This window comes from Malus domestica, chromosome 11, assembly GCF_042453785.1.
Source record: "Malus domestica chromosome 11, GDT2T_hap1".
Classification (NCBI taxonomy): domain Eukaryota; kingdom Viridiplantae; phylum Streptophyta; class Magnoliopsida; order Rosales; family Rosaceae; genus Malus; species Malus domestica.
Genome location: NC_091671.1, coordinates 6,463,414 through 6,479,986, shown reverse-complemented (window position 1 = coordinate 6,479,986; position 16,573 = coordinate 6,463,414). Strand labels below are relative to the sequence as shown.

General features: G+C 39.7%; 2 protein-coding genes across 6 annotated transcripts; one reads left to right on the top strand and one right to left on the bottom strand.

The window, feature by feature from the left end:
* On the bottom strand, positions 1-9,632 carry LOC139189316 (putative disease resistance RPP13-like protein 1). Of its 4 annotated transcripts, none has more exons than XM_070808066.1 (4): positions 9,305-9,632; positions 8,442-9,110; positions 7,636-7,818; positions 3,879-6,543 (listed from the first exon to the last, which is right to left on the bottom strand). In XM_070808066.1, exon 4 carries the CDS (start codon positions 5,899-5,901, stop codon positions 4,114-4,116), a length of 1,788 nt encoding a protein of 595 aa, XP_070664167.1. In that variant the 5' UTR covers positions 5,902-6,543; positions 7,636-7,818; positions 8,442-9,110; positions 9,305-9,632; the 3' UTR covers positions 3,879-4,113. The 4 variants fall into 4 exon arrangements, 2 of the variants coding, with proteins under 2 accessions (XP_070664167.1, XP_070664166.1); XR_011573100.1 differs by having other exon boundaries at positions 6,408-6,543; positions 9,039-9,110; XR_011573101.1 differs by lacking the exons at positions 3,879-6,543; positions 7,636-7,818 and adding an exon at positions 1-106 and having other exon boundaries at positions 9,039-9,110.
* A 1,376-nt stretch (positions 9,633-11,008) lies between these two features.
* On the top strand, positions 11,009-13,770 carry LOC114819708 (anthranilate synthase alpha subunit 2, chloroplastic-like). 2 transcript variants are annotated; one of them, XM_070808073.1, is made up of 7 exons: positions 11,009-11,193; positions 11,293-11,482; positions 11,916-12,067; positions 12,508-12,754; positions 12,852-12,908; positions 13,168-13,239; positions 13,546-13,770. In XM_070808073.1, the coding sequence occupies exons 3-7, from the start codon at positions 12,057-12,059 to the stop codon at positions 13,645-13,647; spliced, it is 489 nt and encodes a 162-aa protein (XP_070664174.1). In that variant the 5' UTR covers positions 11,009-11,193; positions 11,293-11,482; positions 11,916-12,056; the 3' UTR covers positions 13,648-13,770. The 2 variants fall into 2 exon arrangements, with proteins under 2 accessions (XP_070664174.1, XP_070664173.1); XM_070808072.1 differs by having other exon boundaries at positions 13,087-13,239.
* Positions 13,771-16,573: the final 2,803 nt, after the last annotated feature.

The following is a 16,573-nucleotide window of genomic DNA, read 5'->3' as shown; positions in this document are numbered from 1 at the left end:
AAGAAACGCAAATTTCAAACAAGAGGGTGTACCTGAACAAGCCGTATGTTTCAGATTGATGTCTGTTGAGTAGCAGAAGGATGATTTAAGAACTCCCAGGAGAAACCTGTACAAAATTGTGATTGAGCAAAACCAGATCTCAAAGTTAGATTTCAGCCTTTGGATATCAATTCAATGGATCTCAGTAATCCATTCCCACAAAACCAGATCTCTGTTTACATGTGCCAAGGTAATGAAGATAAGGCTGTTCCATTTCAACATGAAAGATATATTAAGGATTCATCTGGTCTTACAACATTAGTGCATGATCATTGATTCACAATTTCACGGAGACAAAATCATCATCCATATTTTACAAACCAAACTTCTGAACTCACATTCCACAAAGTACCAAAATCTACCTCTCAATAGACATTATTTGAAAACAAACTTGAAAAAGGAAATTTGAAAACTTGAGCTCATAACTCATAAACTTGTTAAAACTTTAAAGCTCGTTCTCTAGGACTGGAAAATTGTGAATTAACATGGTGACTCCCTTGGCACCGATCAGAATTGTCTGTCCATCTCATCAGCAGAGTTTTTCATAATTCGAAGCTTTTGCTCACCAAAGACTACAGTCATACAAAATAACTGCCACAAGACAAAGACAGCAAAAAAAGAGGGAGTAGAACAACACTGAAACAATTCCACTCCATTTAACCATCAATTTCAAGCCTCTGAGAGATGGCAGCTGTCCCAATGCTGGTATTGAAAAACAATATTCACAAGCCACAAGTCGAAAAGTGTTAAACTGTCCCACATCGGTGGGGTGAAGAAAACCAAATGGGTTTAAATAGTATTACCCCACTCTAACTAATACCGAGGCCTTTTGTGGTAAAACCTCACACCTGAGGATTGTGCAGGTGGTTAAGTGGGGACAGTATCGGTATCGTTAGAGTGGGGCGGGCCCAGCGATCCAAAAATTCCAACATGGTATCAGAGCCCATGGTTGCGGGCCCGTGCAAGCCAACGAGCTTGTTACCACCCGGAAGGAAACAAGTCTGAGCTCTTAATATAGAGACGACCGCTGAGTTCCAATTGAAAACAAGTGGGCCCAACGTCAGCCGACGACGACCGCTGAGTTCCAATTGAAAACAAGTGGGCCCAACGTCAGCCGACCTCTGAGTTTCAATCACCGATGTGGATCTCCACGTATGAACCACTAAATGAGGTTACACGTGAGGGGGAGTGTTAAACTGTCCCACATCGGTGGGGTGAAGAAAACCAAAGGGGTTTAAATAGTATTACCCCACTCTAACTAATACCGAGGCCTTTTGTGGTAAAACCTCACACCTGAGGATTGTGCAGGTGGTTAAGTGGGAGGCCTTTTGTGGTAAAACCTCACACCTGAGGATTGTGCAGGTGGTTAAGTGGGGACAGTATCGGTGTCGTTAGAGTGGGGCGGGCCCAGCGATCCAAAAATTCCAACAAAAAGTGACAAGATGAGAGAACCAACGAGTCATCTCCTAACCATATTATACCTCCGTGACAAGATGAGAGAACCAACGAGTCATCTCCTAACCATATTGTACCTCCGTATCTTTCTATCACAAGTACTTTCAGGTTTGTATGGGACAGGAGTACCTGTAAAATTTGTTATTACGTGAATATTAACATTTGAAATATGTTTATTACTTGAAATTCACACAGCCAGATCGTAGTGAAACACATAACCACACTTTGACAAATTACGTACCATTGCACATCAATTATTACTTCGGAGATGTGAGAAATCTTGGCCCAATCTTCTCCCGTGTCTCTCTGGCACCGATCTTTTAGTAAAGGGGATCCCGAGATCAGTAGACGAGAAAGAGAAGTGGGTAGCCCTTCATCTGGCAAGCTCTGGAGTTGAGGACAAAAAGAAATCTCCAACGCCTTGAGGGAGATGTGGTGTCTTAACGCCTTGCCATCAATGGCTTTCAGATTCGGAAGATGGGAGATTTTGAGAGAAGTGAGAGTGGTTGGCAGCAGCCCCTCTTCTGGAAATGATTCGATAATATATTCTTCACATTCTGAGAAGCTGACATCCAAGACTTTGAGAGAGGTGAGTGTTTGTAGACCCCACCGCATACGGTTTGCCATCAGTTTTTTACAACTCCAGATTCTGAGTGAACGCAATTTAGAGGGCAATCCCCCTTCCGGAAATGATTCCAATTCTGGAGATTCAAATACGAACAAAGACTCGAGAGACGGGAGAAGTGTGTGCATCTCCTCTGGCAGTGACATGAATTTGTTACATTCATAGATTTCCATCATCTTCAAGTTGGGCGCTTGCAGTCCTTCATGGGGGAAACCCACAAATTCTGGGCATCCCTTTATCTTCAAAACATCAAGGGATGGGAATTTAGATTCTACCGGAAATGATTTAAATTCTTCACACATCTGTATGAACAGCGACCGAAGAGATGAGAGAGAGATTTGCATCTCTGCTGGCACTGACCACAAGTTTTTAGACCTGGACATAGATATCTCCTTCAAGTTGGCCGCAAGCAGCACTCCACTACCCACAAAACATACCAGATTCGGGCAATCTGATATTTCCAACTTAAGGAGGGATGGGAGTTCAATACGGAAATTATTGTATCCTTGCAAACAAGCAAGGGATTCGATATTAACTTCCTGCAAACTTAGCTGCTCAAGTCTTGGGAAGTAGTCTAATGGTATTTTCCCCGTTAGTTTGGGACACTTCTCCAGACTAAGCTCACGAAGATTAGGAAAATCTGTACCTTCTTCTTCATCCACTCCACGGAAATACCACTCTTGCCATTCCTGCATATTGCAGAATCTCAGAACCTCCAAAGATCTAAATGCAGGTTTAATTCCCCCATAAAACTCAGAGCCCACTGATTCCACTCCATTCAACACATTAATTTCGAGCCTTTTGAGGGATGGTAGCTGCCCCAATGCTGGCAGGGAAAAACAATATTGTAGAATTTTTGATGTGTTTTTCATATCAAAACAATTACAAGATGAAACATTATATAGGAAAAGAAAGATAACATAAGCCTAACTTGCCTAACTTGCCTAACTTGTCTAATTTCCTAACTTGCCTAACTTGCCTAATTTACACAAAGAAGGTTGACTAGCCTAATTCACTAGTCATCCAACATGTTTATTTCATGCATGCATTTTAACAAAAGATATGACTTTCATGCATTCCAACACTCCCCCTCAAGCTGGATCGAGGGGATTCCTTGAGCCAAGCTTGGACAGAATGCGCATGAACTGAACCGTAGGAAGAGGTTTAGTAAAAATAATGCTTTGCTTCTTGCTGCGCCATGTTACCAAATTCCCACTTGAAATGGCTTCGTGCCGCAAACAAACAGTAATGGCTTCGTGCCGCAAACAAACAAACTTGAAATGGCTTTGTGCTGCAAACAAACAGTAATGGCTTCGTGCAGTAAACAAACAAACTTGAAATGGCTTCGTGCTGCAAACAAAGAATAATGGCTTCGTGCCACAAACTTGAACAACGTTAGGTAGAGCTAAAGCATCCATCGAGCTCTCAGCTTCATAATGTTCTCCAGCCATCTTGGCTTAGAGTAAATGAGTAAATGTTCTCCAGCCATCTTGGCTTAGAATAAATGTTCTCTAGCCATCTTGGCTTAGAATAAATGTTCTCTAGCCATCTTGGCTTAGAGTAAATGAGTAAATGTTCTCCGGCCATCTTGGCTTAGAGTAAATGTTCTCTAGCCATCTTGGCTTAGAGTAAAAGTTCTCCAGCCATCTTGGCTTAGAGTAAATGTTCTCCAGCCATCTTGGCTTAGAGTAAATGTTCTCCAGCCATCTTGGCTTAGAGTAAAAGTTCTCCAGCCATCTTGGCTTAGAGTAAAAGAAACTTAGCGGAAACGATCAACAGAGCCAGGAATTTCGAGTTCCTGCTCTGATACCATGTAGAATTTTTGATGTGTTTTTCATATCAAAACAATTACAAGATGAAACATTATATAGGAAAAGAAAGATAACATAAGCCTAACTTGCCTAACTTGTCTAATTTCCTAACTTGCCTAACTTGCCTAATTTACACAAAGAAGGTTGACTAGCCTAATTCACTAGTCATCCAACATGTTTATTTCATGCATGCATTTTAACAAAAGATATGACTTTCATGCATTCCAACAAATATCCACAAGCCACAAGTCGGAGACTGATAAGATTAGAGAAAGACTCATCTCCTAACCAACTTGGAAACGTTGTACCACCATATCCTTCTATTGTAAGTACTTTCACGTTTGTATGGGGCTGCAGGTTGCACAGCACTCTTCTATTGTTTTGAGAATCGATAGTGTCACCTTCCCATTTGAAAATTACTTTTCTGAGACGTTTCTTGTCCCTCAGTTTGGCTTCCAACGCATCCTCAGCATGTACAATATTTTGAAGCCCTGAAATATGTAGTTTCCCACGCAATTGCTCAAACCCCTTTAGGTCAGCAATGTTTCCTCCAGTATCATTGTCTAAAACAAATTCACCTCTAAATGTCTGGAGATCTTTCAATTTGCCCATGTGGAGTGGCATCTTTTTTATCACTGTACTTCTTATATCAAGATGGCGCAAATTGATTAGTCTTCTCAAATCAGTGGGCAACTCAACAAGATGGCGACAATTCGACAACAATAACGTTTGCAAATTACACAAACTGCATACCGTATCTGGTAATTTCTGGATTAGAGTGTCACACAAGTCAAGGTATCGTAGATGCCTCAAGTTTCTAATCGAATCAGGCAACTCCTTGACACTTAGTTTGAGAACTCTTAAACATTGTAGCATTAAAAGGAGATCAAGCTGTACTGTCGGCAATGAATAGAGGTTGCCTAGAATGAAGGTGCGCAGATACTTAGCTTCATAAATAGTGTCATATCTCTTGAAATCAACATTAGACGATTCCATACAAGAGAAATGACGACCCTTGCTCACATTGCCCAATGTGAAGTCGTGGTCTTCCAAACTAATGCAAAATTCTCCAGATACATACGTCGCCAAATCATGAATCAAATCATGCATGATGAAACTGTTATTTGACAACGAGTGCTGAAAAAATGACCGTGAGATTAGGTCATCAAAGTATTTCTCTCCAACATCCTCTAACAAAGTCTTCTTTTGGGGTTGTAAAAGATCTTCGGCCATCCACAACAAAACTAATTCAGACTTGCGAAATTCATAATCTTTGGGAAATATCGAACAATAGGCAAAACAACGCTTCAACACCAGAGACAAGTACTGGTAACTTAGCCATAGTGCAGGCATAATGTCCGTCTTTGTATCTGACAACTCCCATATTTCACTTTTGAGTACATTTTCCCATTCCTCCACGTTTGATTCAGAGCGTAAGAGAGCACCAAGTGATTTCGCAGCTAAAGGAAGACCGTTACACTTGCTAACGATTTGCCTTCCAATTACTTCAAGATTTGGATCCATATCAACAGTTGCATTTTTTAAGGCATGCTTTGCAAATAAAAGCCAACAGTCTTCCTCAAGTAAGTGCTTTAAATGGTGGGTAGGAAAATTACCCATCGTAGATGCAACACCATCATTCCTTGCAGTGACAAGGATCTTACTTCCATGAGCCCCATACTCGAAGGGGCGCCTTAAGGAATCCCAAATATTGTAATTCTCGTTCCAAACATCATCAAGAACAAAAAGAAACTTCTTCCCCACCAAAGCATCTTTGAGTTTAACTTGAAGCTGGTTCAGGTCTGTGGTATCATGAGTTTGTGAAGTGACCGATGCATAAATTGTTTGTGTGATCTTAACAACGTCAAATTCATCAGAAACACAAACCCATGCTTGGAGCTCAAAATGTTGCTTCACTTTATCATCGTTGTACAAGAGTTGAGCAAGGGTGGTCTTTCCGATCCCACCCATCCCCACGATCGGAATGACGCCTATCTTACTGTCAGCAACGTCATCTGACAGCAACAATTTAATGATGTCTTCTTTGTCATGAGCTCTTCCATACACATCAGAGCCTTCACCCAAAGAAGTTGAAGGTAGTGTTTGTGAGATTCTGTGACTTCCACCTTCTTTCAAACCAAAGGCATCTTTTTGTTCTACAATGGAGCCTAGCCTCTCAAGAATATCCTCTATCTTCGAGTCCACTGACTCCTCAAAAGATGAAAAGAAGCAGATATGAGGTCTTGTACCTTGCTTGTACTACTTCCAAATTCAGCTTCTATTTTCCGCCTTAACACTTCTGTCTTGACCTCGTCCAACAGATCCTCTGCATTAAGGACTACCTCTTTAAGCTTATTCAGCCACTGCCTCACACCTGAGTTACTAATTTGCTTGTTTTCAGCATCATCAAAAACGGCATTAAGATACAGCAACATGGTCTCCAACTTGTTTAGTAACCCACCGGTCCGTTTCTTTCCCCGGATGAAGTTCTTGACATCCAAAGAATCCAACTTCACAAATACTTGCTGGAAGAAACCGGAGAGAACGGCTCCACCTACCACCGCCAAAGCCATGATCGATCTCTTCTTTGCAAATTAATGGAATTCAGTTTTGCTGGGAGACAATAATCACAAATTAGCTAGCAATATCAACGTAACGAAAACTATGGTTAGTTTTCGCTAGATAAACAAGGAGAAACCAAGAGTTGTTGGATTGATAATAAACAAAGACTGACTATATTATATTTAACACTATAGTATATGCTTTTTGGAGTCGTTATCGCAATGTTCGAATAATTGGGAAGGAATCGCATAGTTTAAGGCTTCTCGATCCCGTCTGAGACAAAAAATAGGCAGCTGTCTTCGTTTGGCACTAGCAAGAGTGCCTGTGCGATGCTGCGGGTTTTAAGTGTATATGATATGCAACACTATTTACATACATGTGGAAATCTATTTTACAACCCTATTTACATTAAGAAACAAATAGGTGTCCAAGTGTCTATATTACGATTGGTTTCAGGTGTGGAGTTCATAGAATTCATATGGATTTGAGCTGAAGAGTTTGATAAACTCGCTCTAAACTCCAATGAATTACACGCCCGCTTATCTACAGGCAATTCATCATCAAGCTCAGTAAGCTTTTGACCTTGACTCTGCATTTATAACTCAACCTTTCACAGAAACCTAATACATATCTACTCTTGCATGATCTGAGCATTAAATCCACCTTAATTTATAGTTCTTATAACTGAATTCAACCCATAAATCTAATTCTGAATTACCAAACAATTAAAAGAAACAAATTTTAGCATCAGATAACACTTCATGCAGACATAAAGCATGAAATACAAACTTATACTGAAAAATTGAAACCCGAAAACAGATGAACATCAACAAGCACCCAGACAATCAGCAAAAAGCTGGAATCAAAATGAATTTTACTTATGCGAAAGCTTGCGTTTTTATCTCTTACCCAACACGCAAATCTCCAGTAACAATACAAATTTAACAATAACCGATTCGAAAAATAAAGAAATTCAAGAAAATAACCTAGAAAATAAAAAATCACATCCCACGCAAAAAACACACATCAGGTTGTTCATATCAACATGGTTGGTGTGATTACGTATTTAAAGGCTGCAGATCAAAGAAGAAAATTAAAAAAAAAAAAAAAATTAAATTTGAAATTATGGTTGTTTAATTGTACCTAAGGTGAAGTAATTGTTGGTGGTGTTGTGGTTTCTGGTGTTAACCGGCCTTCTAGTCAATCAAAGACCTTGAACTATTGAGGAATGCGGAGACTGGGATTGAAACTTTTGATTGTATGTGTACACTTGTATAATCTGCTACTAAGGGTCCTCTCAGACTGAACGGAAAGCTTATGCAGCATCTGCATGCGAAACAGGCAGAGTATCATTTGATTTTCTTTTGCTAATCTTTTCTTTTGTTAGGGTAAGTTGTCAACAACACATTAACATAAAAGGCTAACAATTAGATTTTGTATGGGAAGACTCTTGAGGAGCAATTTTGCTAAAAAAAAATTTGGAACCGGAGCTAAAACAGAACTTCTCTCTACAAAATAGACGATTCGAAGAACAACAAATCACTTACGAGTTAAGAATAAGCAAAAATCTACTGGATAAAAACAGAACACAAGTCCCTATAAAGACAACACTTTGGGGAGCAAAAATACATCACTTACAAATGAACAAAAACCTACGTTACCTAAGTCTCTGAATAAAATTTTGAATAAAGAAAAATAAAACCTACTTTGCCTCTGTTTCTGATAAAATGCTTGATCCCTAGTGACTTCATGAGAAGTACTGAATGACGTGTCATCTCTTGTTATTTCAGTCATGCTTTTGTGGTCTAAGGATATATATATTTTCAACGGTTTTTTGTCATTTATTTGGACTTTGACAATTTATTTCATCATTGCGGCTTTTTTTTTTTTATTCGTCGTTGGGATCATAATTTTTCAGAGCCGGAGTAAGGCAGTTGGAATACAGTTACCTCAGAAGTCTGGTCAGCAGTGATGCCACCATCATCCTGTTCTAGAGCTGTGGGCGAAGTCCGAGCAATTTTGCTGAGAATGACCATGCTTGTTCTGCAAGGCATAGGGATCTGATCGAGTATGGAATCGGCCAGACCCTCTATATGTCTTGGAGTTCCTACAATCTAGGAATTGGGTTGCGTTGCAAGTAATCACAACTTCTAAGAAGATGCAATATCTACTTCTAAATATCCTATAGGATTCTCCCAGCTTAGTACAAGTAATCTATCCTAAAAACGTCCCTTCCATCTCTAGCACAACAAATAAAATCTAAAAGCAAAATAAAATTTCAAGGACAAACTAATATGATATGACATTTTTTTTTTTCATTTGAAATTTTTTTTTAAATAAAAAAAAGAGGTAAATTCTTCCTTAAGAAAAAGGGTTAAACGCCATAACCATTAACCAACCTACCCTTCCAGCTTAGCTGTGTATACCAAAAGTTGGAAAAAGTAAACCAAATGACTGGGTTTTCTTTCTTTTTTTCCATCATTTTGCCCATCAAATTTGCAGCAAGCAACCAACGTTCACGGAATGCCAAAGTATGAGATTTTTACCTGTTGGTCGAGCAACAGCAACCAACACAATAGCCCAATTCAAAGGTCAACCCCCTTCTCCGATAGAAAACTCTACGTTACACAAATTTATTGAATTAGAATCAAAATAATGAGATTGAAGTCAAAATTTTAAACTAAAACCATAAGACGATATTGAAGTTGAAGAAAACCCTAAATCAATTGAAGACCTTATTAAAAACTACTCGCTGATTTTGAAATTATACAAAATCCTCCCTCATTTCGAAACTTGAAAGTCGACTTCATACCTTAAATTTGAATTTCGAAGATGAAAGACGAAGGCATGAAGACAGTCCGGATCGCTCGGAAACAGATCGCAAGACTTTGAAGCGATTGAAGAGTATGAGAGTTGATGGAAGAGATGAAGCGATGAAGCGATGAAGCGGTAAGTGAAGCGACGAAGCCAACTTTCGTCAACTCGATAATCAAGAGTTGTTGGATTTGATCATTAACAGAGACTGACTTTATTATATTTAGCACAGTAGTAGATGCCATTGGAGTCGTTATCGCAATGTTTGAATAATTGGGAAGGACTCGGACAGAATCTGCATTCACGTTTGTAATGCTACATACCAGAATCTGCATTCACATGATATTAAGCAAACACAGTACATTACGACAATTTTTGTGCATCTAAAATGATCTCCGAAATTGTCATATATTCTCAATTTGATCCTGCTATTTGAAATCAATAAAGATCGCTCTTGAGCTTGTCCATCATCGATCACTTTTTTCTTTTTGTGAAAAATCTCCATTAAATAAGGACTAAATGACAAAAATATCCTCAGTTTGATAGAAAACTAAGGGTATTTTTATCTTTTTACCTTATTAAATGAAATTTTTTTATAAAATGACCAAAATAATTGATGGTAAACAAACTAAGAGTTCAGTTCTATCGATTTTAAAATCTCAGCTCAAAGTAAGGAGTTATGCCAATTTTAAAAACTATTCTAGCTTAAAAAGCCTAATAATATTCATGATTAGCCCCTTTAAATGGCAATTGGGTTCTTTAAAACTACAGAAAAATCTTTTACCTAATCTTTTGGTGCTTTTTGGTTTTCACTTGTCAATAATTTAATTCTAGTGGTGGTGGTCGGCCCTTTAATGCTGCGGGCCCAGTCCAGCAACATTGGCAACATCCCCATCAACAAATACTGGAGCAGCCCTTTGCTCCTGTTCGGCCCAATTTTCTGCCCAATTTTTCTTAGCCCAGTTGGCCTGCTCCTAGGCCCTCTTTGGCGCTATAACTGCAATACGTTCCAGCATATCCAGACCTGCCCGCACAGGTACTGTGGGCCTGATCAGGCCGCACCCTTTGCTGCAACCCAGTCTGAACAGAAGCCTGACCCACTTTGGCATCCCGACACTGGTGCTAACCTTCACATTACGAGTCAATCGTCTTTGGTTGCTCGTATGGAGTCCTATGCGGCTCCTTCTCCTTCTAATGTTTATTGGGTAGGCAATACTACGTACATTACCCACATCGGCACCCTTCCTCCTTCGCTTGATTCCTTTAATTTGCACCTTCGCATTGTCTTTTTTCTTCCCGACCTTTGTAATTTTTTTTGTGGCTCGTTTCAATTTTTCTTCTGGAGCAGTTGATTCAACTACATTTGCTTTCTGGAATGTGTTTGGTTTCCGAGAAAATGTAGAACTTTGGGGGGGATAATTGAGTATTAGCCATTTACATTTGAGTATCTATGACTGTTTTGCTGGAAGAAAATAAAGAAAATGAATTCCTGGGTTTTTAGTTAATTGTGTTTTGATTTACATTGTAAAATGCTAATTTCGGTTCGATTAGCAGAACAATGAAAGTGGTGGTCTTTATATGATTATAATCTGCCCAAATTTTAGAATTCAAAATTTGATTCTGTCAGGCAATGTCTGTTTGTAAGGAACTGAATTGGTTATACTAATGCGAGTTTTGATTTGTACGATTGATTTTACTGCAGCCGACGAATCAGAGAAGTTTGTAGAAGCCTCGAAGAAGGGGAATTTAATTCCTCTGTCTCGGAGCATATTCTCGGATCATCTAACTCCTGTTCTCGCTTACCGGTGTCTGGTTAAGGAGGATGATAGAGATGCTCCAAGTTTTCTGTTTGAGTCAGTTGAGCCGGGTTCCAACGACTCCAATGTTGTAAGCGTCCTCAGCCCCTTGTATCATTTGTATTTGTTTGCATCTGACTGTAGACCATAATTGATCACTTACAAATTTTTGGTGTCAATCATTTGTTAGGGCCGGCACAGTGTTATTGGTGCCCAACCATCCATTGAAATCGTGGCTAAGGAGAACATGGTTACCATTATGGACCACAAAGAAGGTTGTAGGACAGAGGAGTTTGTGGAGGATCCAATGACTGTTCCTCGGAGAATCATGGAGGGATGGACACCCCAACTTCTTGATGAACTTCCAGAAGCATTTTGTGGTATGATAAGTACACAAATAACACGCTTTAGTAGTACTCATATCTTAATCCTCTCAGTTCAAAGTAAACCAGTTCTCCTTAAATGTGGTTCGTTAACAAAACTTAGATTTGTAAAGTTGTGGTGAAGTTATTTATAAAAATGAAGACCATGCTTTGCTTATTTTTCCCTTCTTAGTCTCAAAGTTTTGGACTAGGCAAGTAGAACTGTGGGTTATCAGTGTGCTCATATTTTCCTGTACATTTTGTTAGGTTGTAGATGTACTGTGTTGACACTAGTGTTATGTATTGCGTGATATTCTGGGCTTTCGCAAAAGACTTCTTTGGCACAAAATTGCCATAAATTTATCCTTGTATTATTGCATTATTCAATCTTAAAAATGGAGGTTCTCGAAGTCACAAGTTGGTGGTTAACAACATCCACTCTCTTTATCAGGCGGCTGGGTTGGTTACTTCTCTTATGATACAGTACGTTATGTTGAGAAGAAAAATCTGCCATTTCCGAGTGCACCACCAGATGACAGAAATCTTCCTGATGTTCATCTTGGTTTTTATGATGATGTGATAGTGTTCGATCATGTGGACAAGGTACTGTGATTTTCATGCTAGATTTCAGTGAAGAAATATATGAATTGGAGACACTTCGATTCAAATGCATGTCAGCATAAAGACATCTACTTTTTATTGTTAAATTAGTTTTTTTTCTTCTTCCAAGTTACTCGCTCTTATGCTTATTCTTTCTCTTCAAAGTTCTTGTTTGTTTTTTTCTGCCACGGTGAATCAAAATATTTGTCTACTATAGAAAGCACATGTAATTCACTGGGTGCAATTAGATTAATATTCTTCTGTTGAGGAGGCCTTCAATGATGGAATAAATAGATTGAAAACATTGGTATCTAGAGTATCACGTGAGTAATCAACTCCTTTCTTCAATGAGGAGTTCTCCATACTTATTAATTACTTTTTTAAAAAAAAGGGAAAAAAAAGACTTAAGGTTAATGTAAAAATGTACCGACTGTCAATTTCAGCCTGAGGCTGCCTGCAGGTTCAATAGAGTTCAACACTCAACTCTTTGGTACTAAATTGGAGGACTCAAGCTTGACAAGTGAGGAATATAAGGAGGCAGTTCTGGCAGCTAAAGAACACACTCTAGCTGGGGATCTATTTCAGACTGTATTAAGCCAGCGTTTTGAGAGGCGAACATTTGCAGACCCATTTGAAATTTACCGAGCATTAAGGATAGTTAATCCAAGTCCGTATATGACTTATTTACAGGTTTGCCTCGTTTTCAGTGAGTCATTGGTTCCAAATTCCAATCTACTTGTTCACCTTGTAATTCTGAGATTATATGAGTATATACTTCCATAATCAGGCTAGAGGCTGTATTCTTGTTGCTTCAAGTCCAGAAATTCTGACACGTGTGAAGAAGGTAAGTAAAGGAAGTCCAAAAAATTTTAACATCTGAGTGTTCGTCTTATTCTGTTGCTAGTTCCTACAAGATGTCCTACCTTTTATGTTTTCTTTGGTCCCTTTTGTTTTCCTACTATAGTGTTGTAATCTTCATTAGCTAAATTGCTGAGCTGTGCGTTTCTTTTTTTTGTTAATAGCAAACGATCACCAACCGGCCTCTTGCTGGGACTGTTAGAAGAGGAAAAACACCTAAAGAAGATTTATTGCTGGAAAAGCAGCTTTTGAATGATGAAAAGCAATGTGCAGAGCATATTATGCTTGTAGACTTGGGGAGGAATGATGTCGGGAAGGTTTATAATCTTTCCTTTCTCCTATTTGTATGATTATTACTGTATGTTGAATTTTATTCTCGAGATTGTTATACCATGCATATGCTAAATTTTATTCTCCCCGGTATCTATTTTCAATCTATGGCAGGTAAAAATATTTCATTAATGTATCTTTCAGCATTAGCATAATAAGTTTACACTTGGTGCCTTGTCTGTTCATGGCTTACATGACTACTGTTTCTTATATTTAGAAGATTTTAATCATGATCTGTTTTTTCTTAAGTATATTGTGGCCATAATAACGCGATTAATAATTTGCTCATGCAGGTCTCAAAACCTGGTTCTGTCAAGGTTGAGAAGCTCATGAACATTGAGCGTTATTCCCATGTCATGCACATAAGTTCAACAGTAAGTATCTCCTTTTGGTAATACACATAATAAGTAAAGTAATATCTATAACGATTGATGATACATCCGGGCATCTGTAGACATTAGTTTCAGAATTTTTCCTCATGGGGTCTATATCTACTTTCATCAGTGTGACGTACTCAACCACCAATTGAATTAAGGGATGAAAGTTTAATGTAATTGTAGGTCACTGGAGAGTTACCTGATGATTTAACTAGCTGGGATGTTCTGCGTACTGCGTTGCCAGTTGGGACTGTCAGTGGAGCACCAAAGGTTTTCTCCACAACAACAACAACAACAACAACAAAGCCTTTTCCCACTAAGTGGGGTCGGCTATATGAATCCTAGAACGCCATTGCGCTCGGTTTTGTGTCATGTCCTCCGTTAGATCCAAGTACTCTAAGTCTTTTCTTAGAGTCTCTTCCAAAATTTTCCTAGGTCTTCCTCTACCCCTTCGGCCCTGAACCTCTGTCCCGTAGTCACATATTCGAACCAGAGCGTCAGTCGGCCTTCTTTGCACATGTCCAAATCACCGGAGCCGATTTTCTCTCATCTTTCCTACAATTTCGGCTACTCCTACTTTACCTCGGATATCCTCATTCCCAATCTTATCCTTTCTTGTGTGCCCACACATCCCACGAAGCATCCTCATCTCCGCTACACCCATTTTGTGTACGTGTTGATGCTTCACCGCCCAACATTCTGTGCCATACAACATCGCTGGCCTTATTGCCTTATTGTCGTCCTATAAAATTTTCCCTTGAGCTTCAGTGGCCTACGACGGTCACACAACACGCTGGATGCACTCTTACACTTCATCCATCCAGCTCGTATTCTATGGTTGAGATCTCCATCTAATTCTCCGTTCTCTTGCAAGATAGATCCTAGGTAGCGAAAACGGTCGCTTTTTGTGATCTTCGTTAGATTGCTCCGGTCATTAGTGTGGATAAGTATATAAATGGATAGAGATAGGAAAGCAAACACAAGATGTACGTGGTTCACCCAGATTGGCTACGTCCACGGAATAAAAGAGTTCTCATTAATTGTGAAGGGTTTACACAAGTACATAGGTTCAAGTTCTCCTTTAGTGAGTACAAGTGAATGATTTAGTACAAATGACATTAGGAAATATTGTGGGAGAATGATCTCGTAATCACGAAACTTCTAAGTATCGGAGTGTGGTGTCGTCTTGACTTGCCTTATCTGTCTCATAGGTAGATGTGGCATCTTCTCTGGAAATACTCTTCCTCCATCCAGGGGTGGTATCTTTAACTGGTGGAGATGCACAAGGTAATGTATCAATTTCACTTGAAGCTTACTTGTAGTTTCAGGCTTGGTCAAACGCGATATAAACCATGTAGTAGGAGTCCCTCAAGTCGCCGAGCTAGGGGGTCTGCTGAAAGAGGTGACAGACAAGGTAAGCAATCAGAGCTCCGACTGATTGTTCACCTACTCCCCATCTTGCAGCAGCATGAAGGATAAAGAGAAGAAAAATGAGAAGAGATGATATGAGATACTTTTGCTTTTGAAGAAGTAACTTTCCACAGGCTTATTCTTGAACTGAGCTGGAGGGTTTTCTGGTTTCCTCTAGAGTATAAGGCCGACTGAAGAATTTGAGGGTCAAAACAAGTCCATCAAATCTAGAGTACGTTCCACCCTGCTGATATGGGATACTTTTGCTTTTGACAGAGTAATGGATGTATCGGCACGTGTGCTGTTACGCTTGTCTCCACATGCTTCCTTGTATCCTTCGCACTTGCCCTATCTGTTCCTCAAGCAGATGCGGAATCTTCCCTGGAAACATAAGATGTTGAAGATGAGTACTCGAGAGCAATGCCAGGTAAGTAATCAGGTAAGGGGTTATAGGCAGTCAGTTCCTGGCTGGGAGCTTGATTCCAAGTGCTGACTGATTGCTTTCTTTCTCCTTGTCTTGCAGGTAAAAACAAGGCCAAAGGAAAAGACAGGGAAAAAGCATGATATGGGATACTCTTGCTTTTAACCCTGATGATATGAGATATTCTTGCTCTAGTATAGCTTGTTTGCAGAGGTATTATCGGGGGGAAAGAAAGCTGAATATTTCGAAAGGCTTCGTTGGGAGTGCCCTCTCAGATATGATGAAGGGTTGAGCATTTTTACAGGTCTGCCTGTCCGTTGGGGATGGGGGTCGACATATATAGGAGTCTCCCTAACAACAAGTAGTAATGCTATTCCTTTACCCTGCTTGGTCATAGCACGGTAGTGGGAGCTGCCAGTTTCACATGTTTTAACTCTGTCAGAGCACTTTTGAAAAAGTGGTCTATGGTATTTGGCTCTCGAGATTCGGAGAACGATGCCTCTTCGATTTTTGAGAAAGCAATCATGCTGGGGGTCTGGCTCTCGAGATTCGGAGAGCAGTGTCTCTTCGATTTTTGAGGAAGTAATCATGTTGGGAGTCTGGCTCTCGAGATTCGGAGGGCGGTGCCTCTTCGATTTTGGAGCAAGCAATCTTGTTGGGAGTGTTGTCTCGAATGTGAGTAAAGGTTGGGCATGTTTGCTAGTCTACCTTGCCACGAAGCACAAAGGTTGACACACAGGGACTTTCCAATTATCCAGCAATGGTACTGTTCCTTTACCCTCTCTTCGATTTTGAGAAAGTAGTCATGTTGGGAGTCTGGCTCTCGAGATTCGGAGGACGGTGCCTCTTCGATTTTGGAGCAAGCAATCTTGTTGGGAGTGTTTTCTCGAATGTGAGTAAAGGTTGGGCATGTTTGCTAGTCTACCTTGCCACGAAGCACAGAGGTTGACACACAGGGACTTTCCAATTATCCAGCAGTGGTACTGTTCCTTTACCCTTGTGGGTAATAATATGGTAGCTAGACCTTCAAAATTTATGTGTCTAAACTTTGTTAGTGCTGTTTCTTTGCTATTCTTTTACCTTTCTTGGTCAGAGCGATGTAGTGGGAGCTGC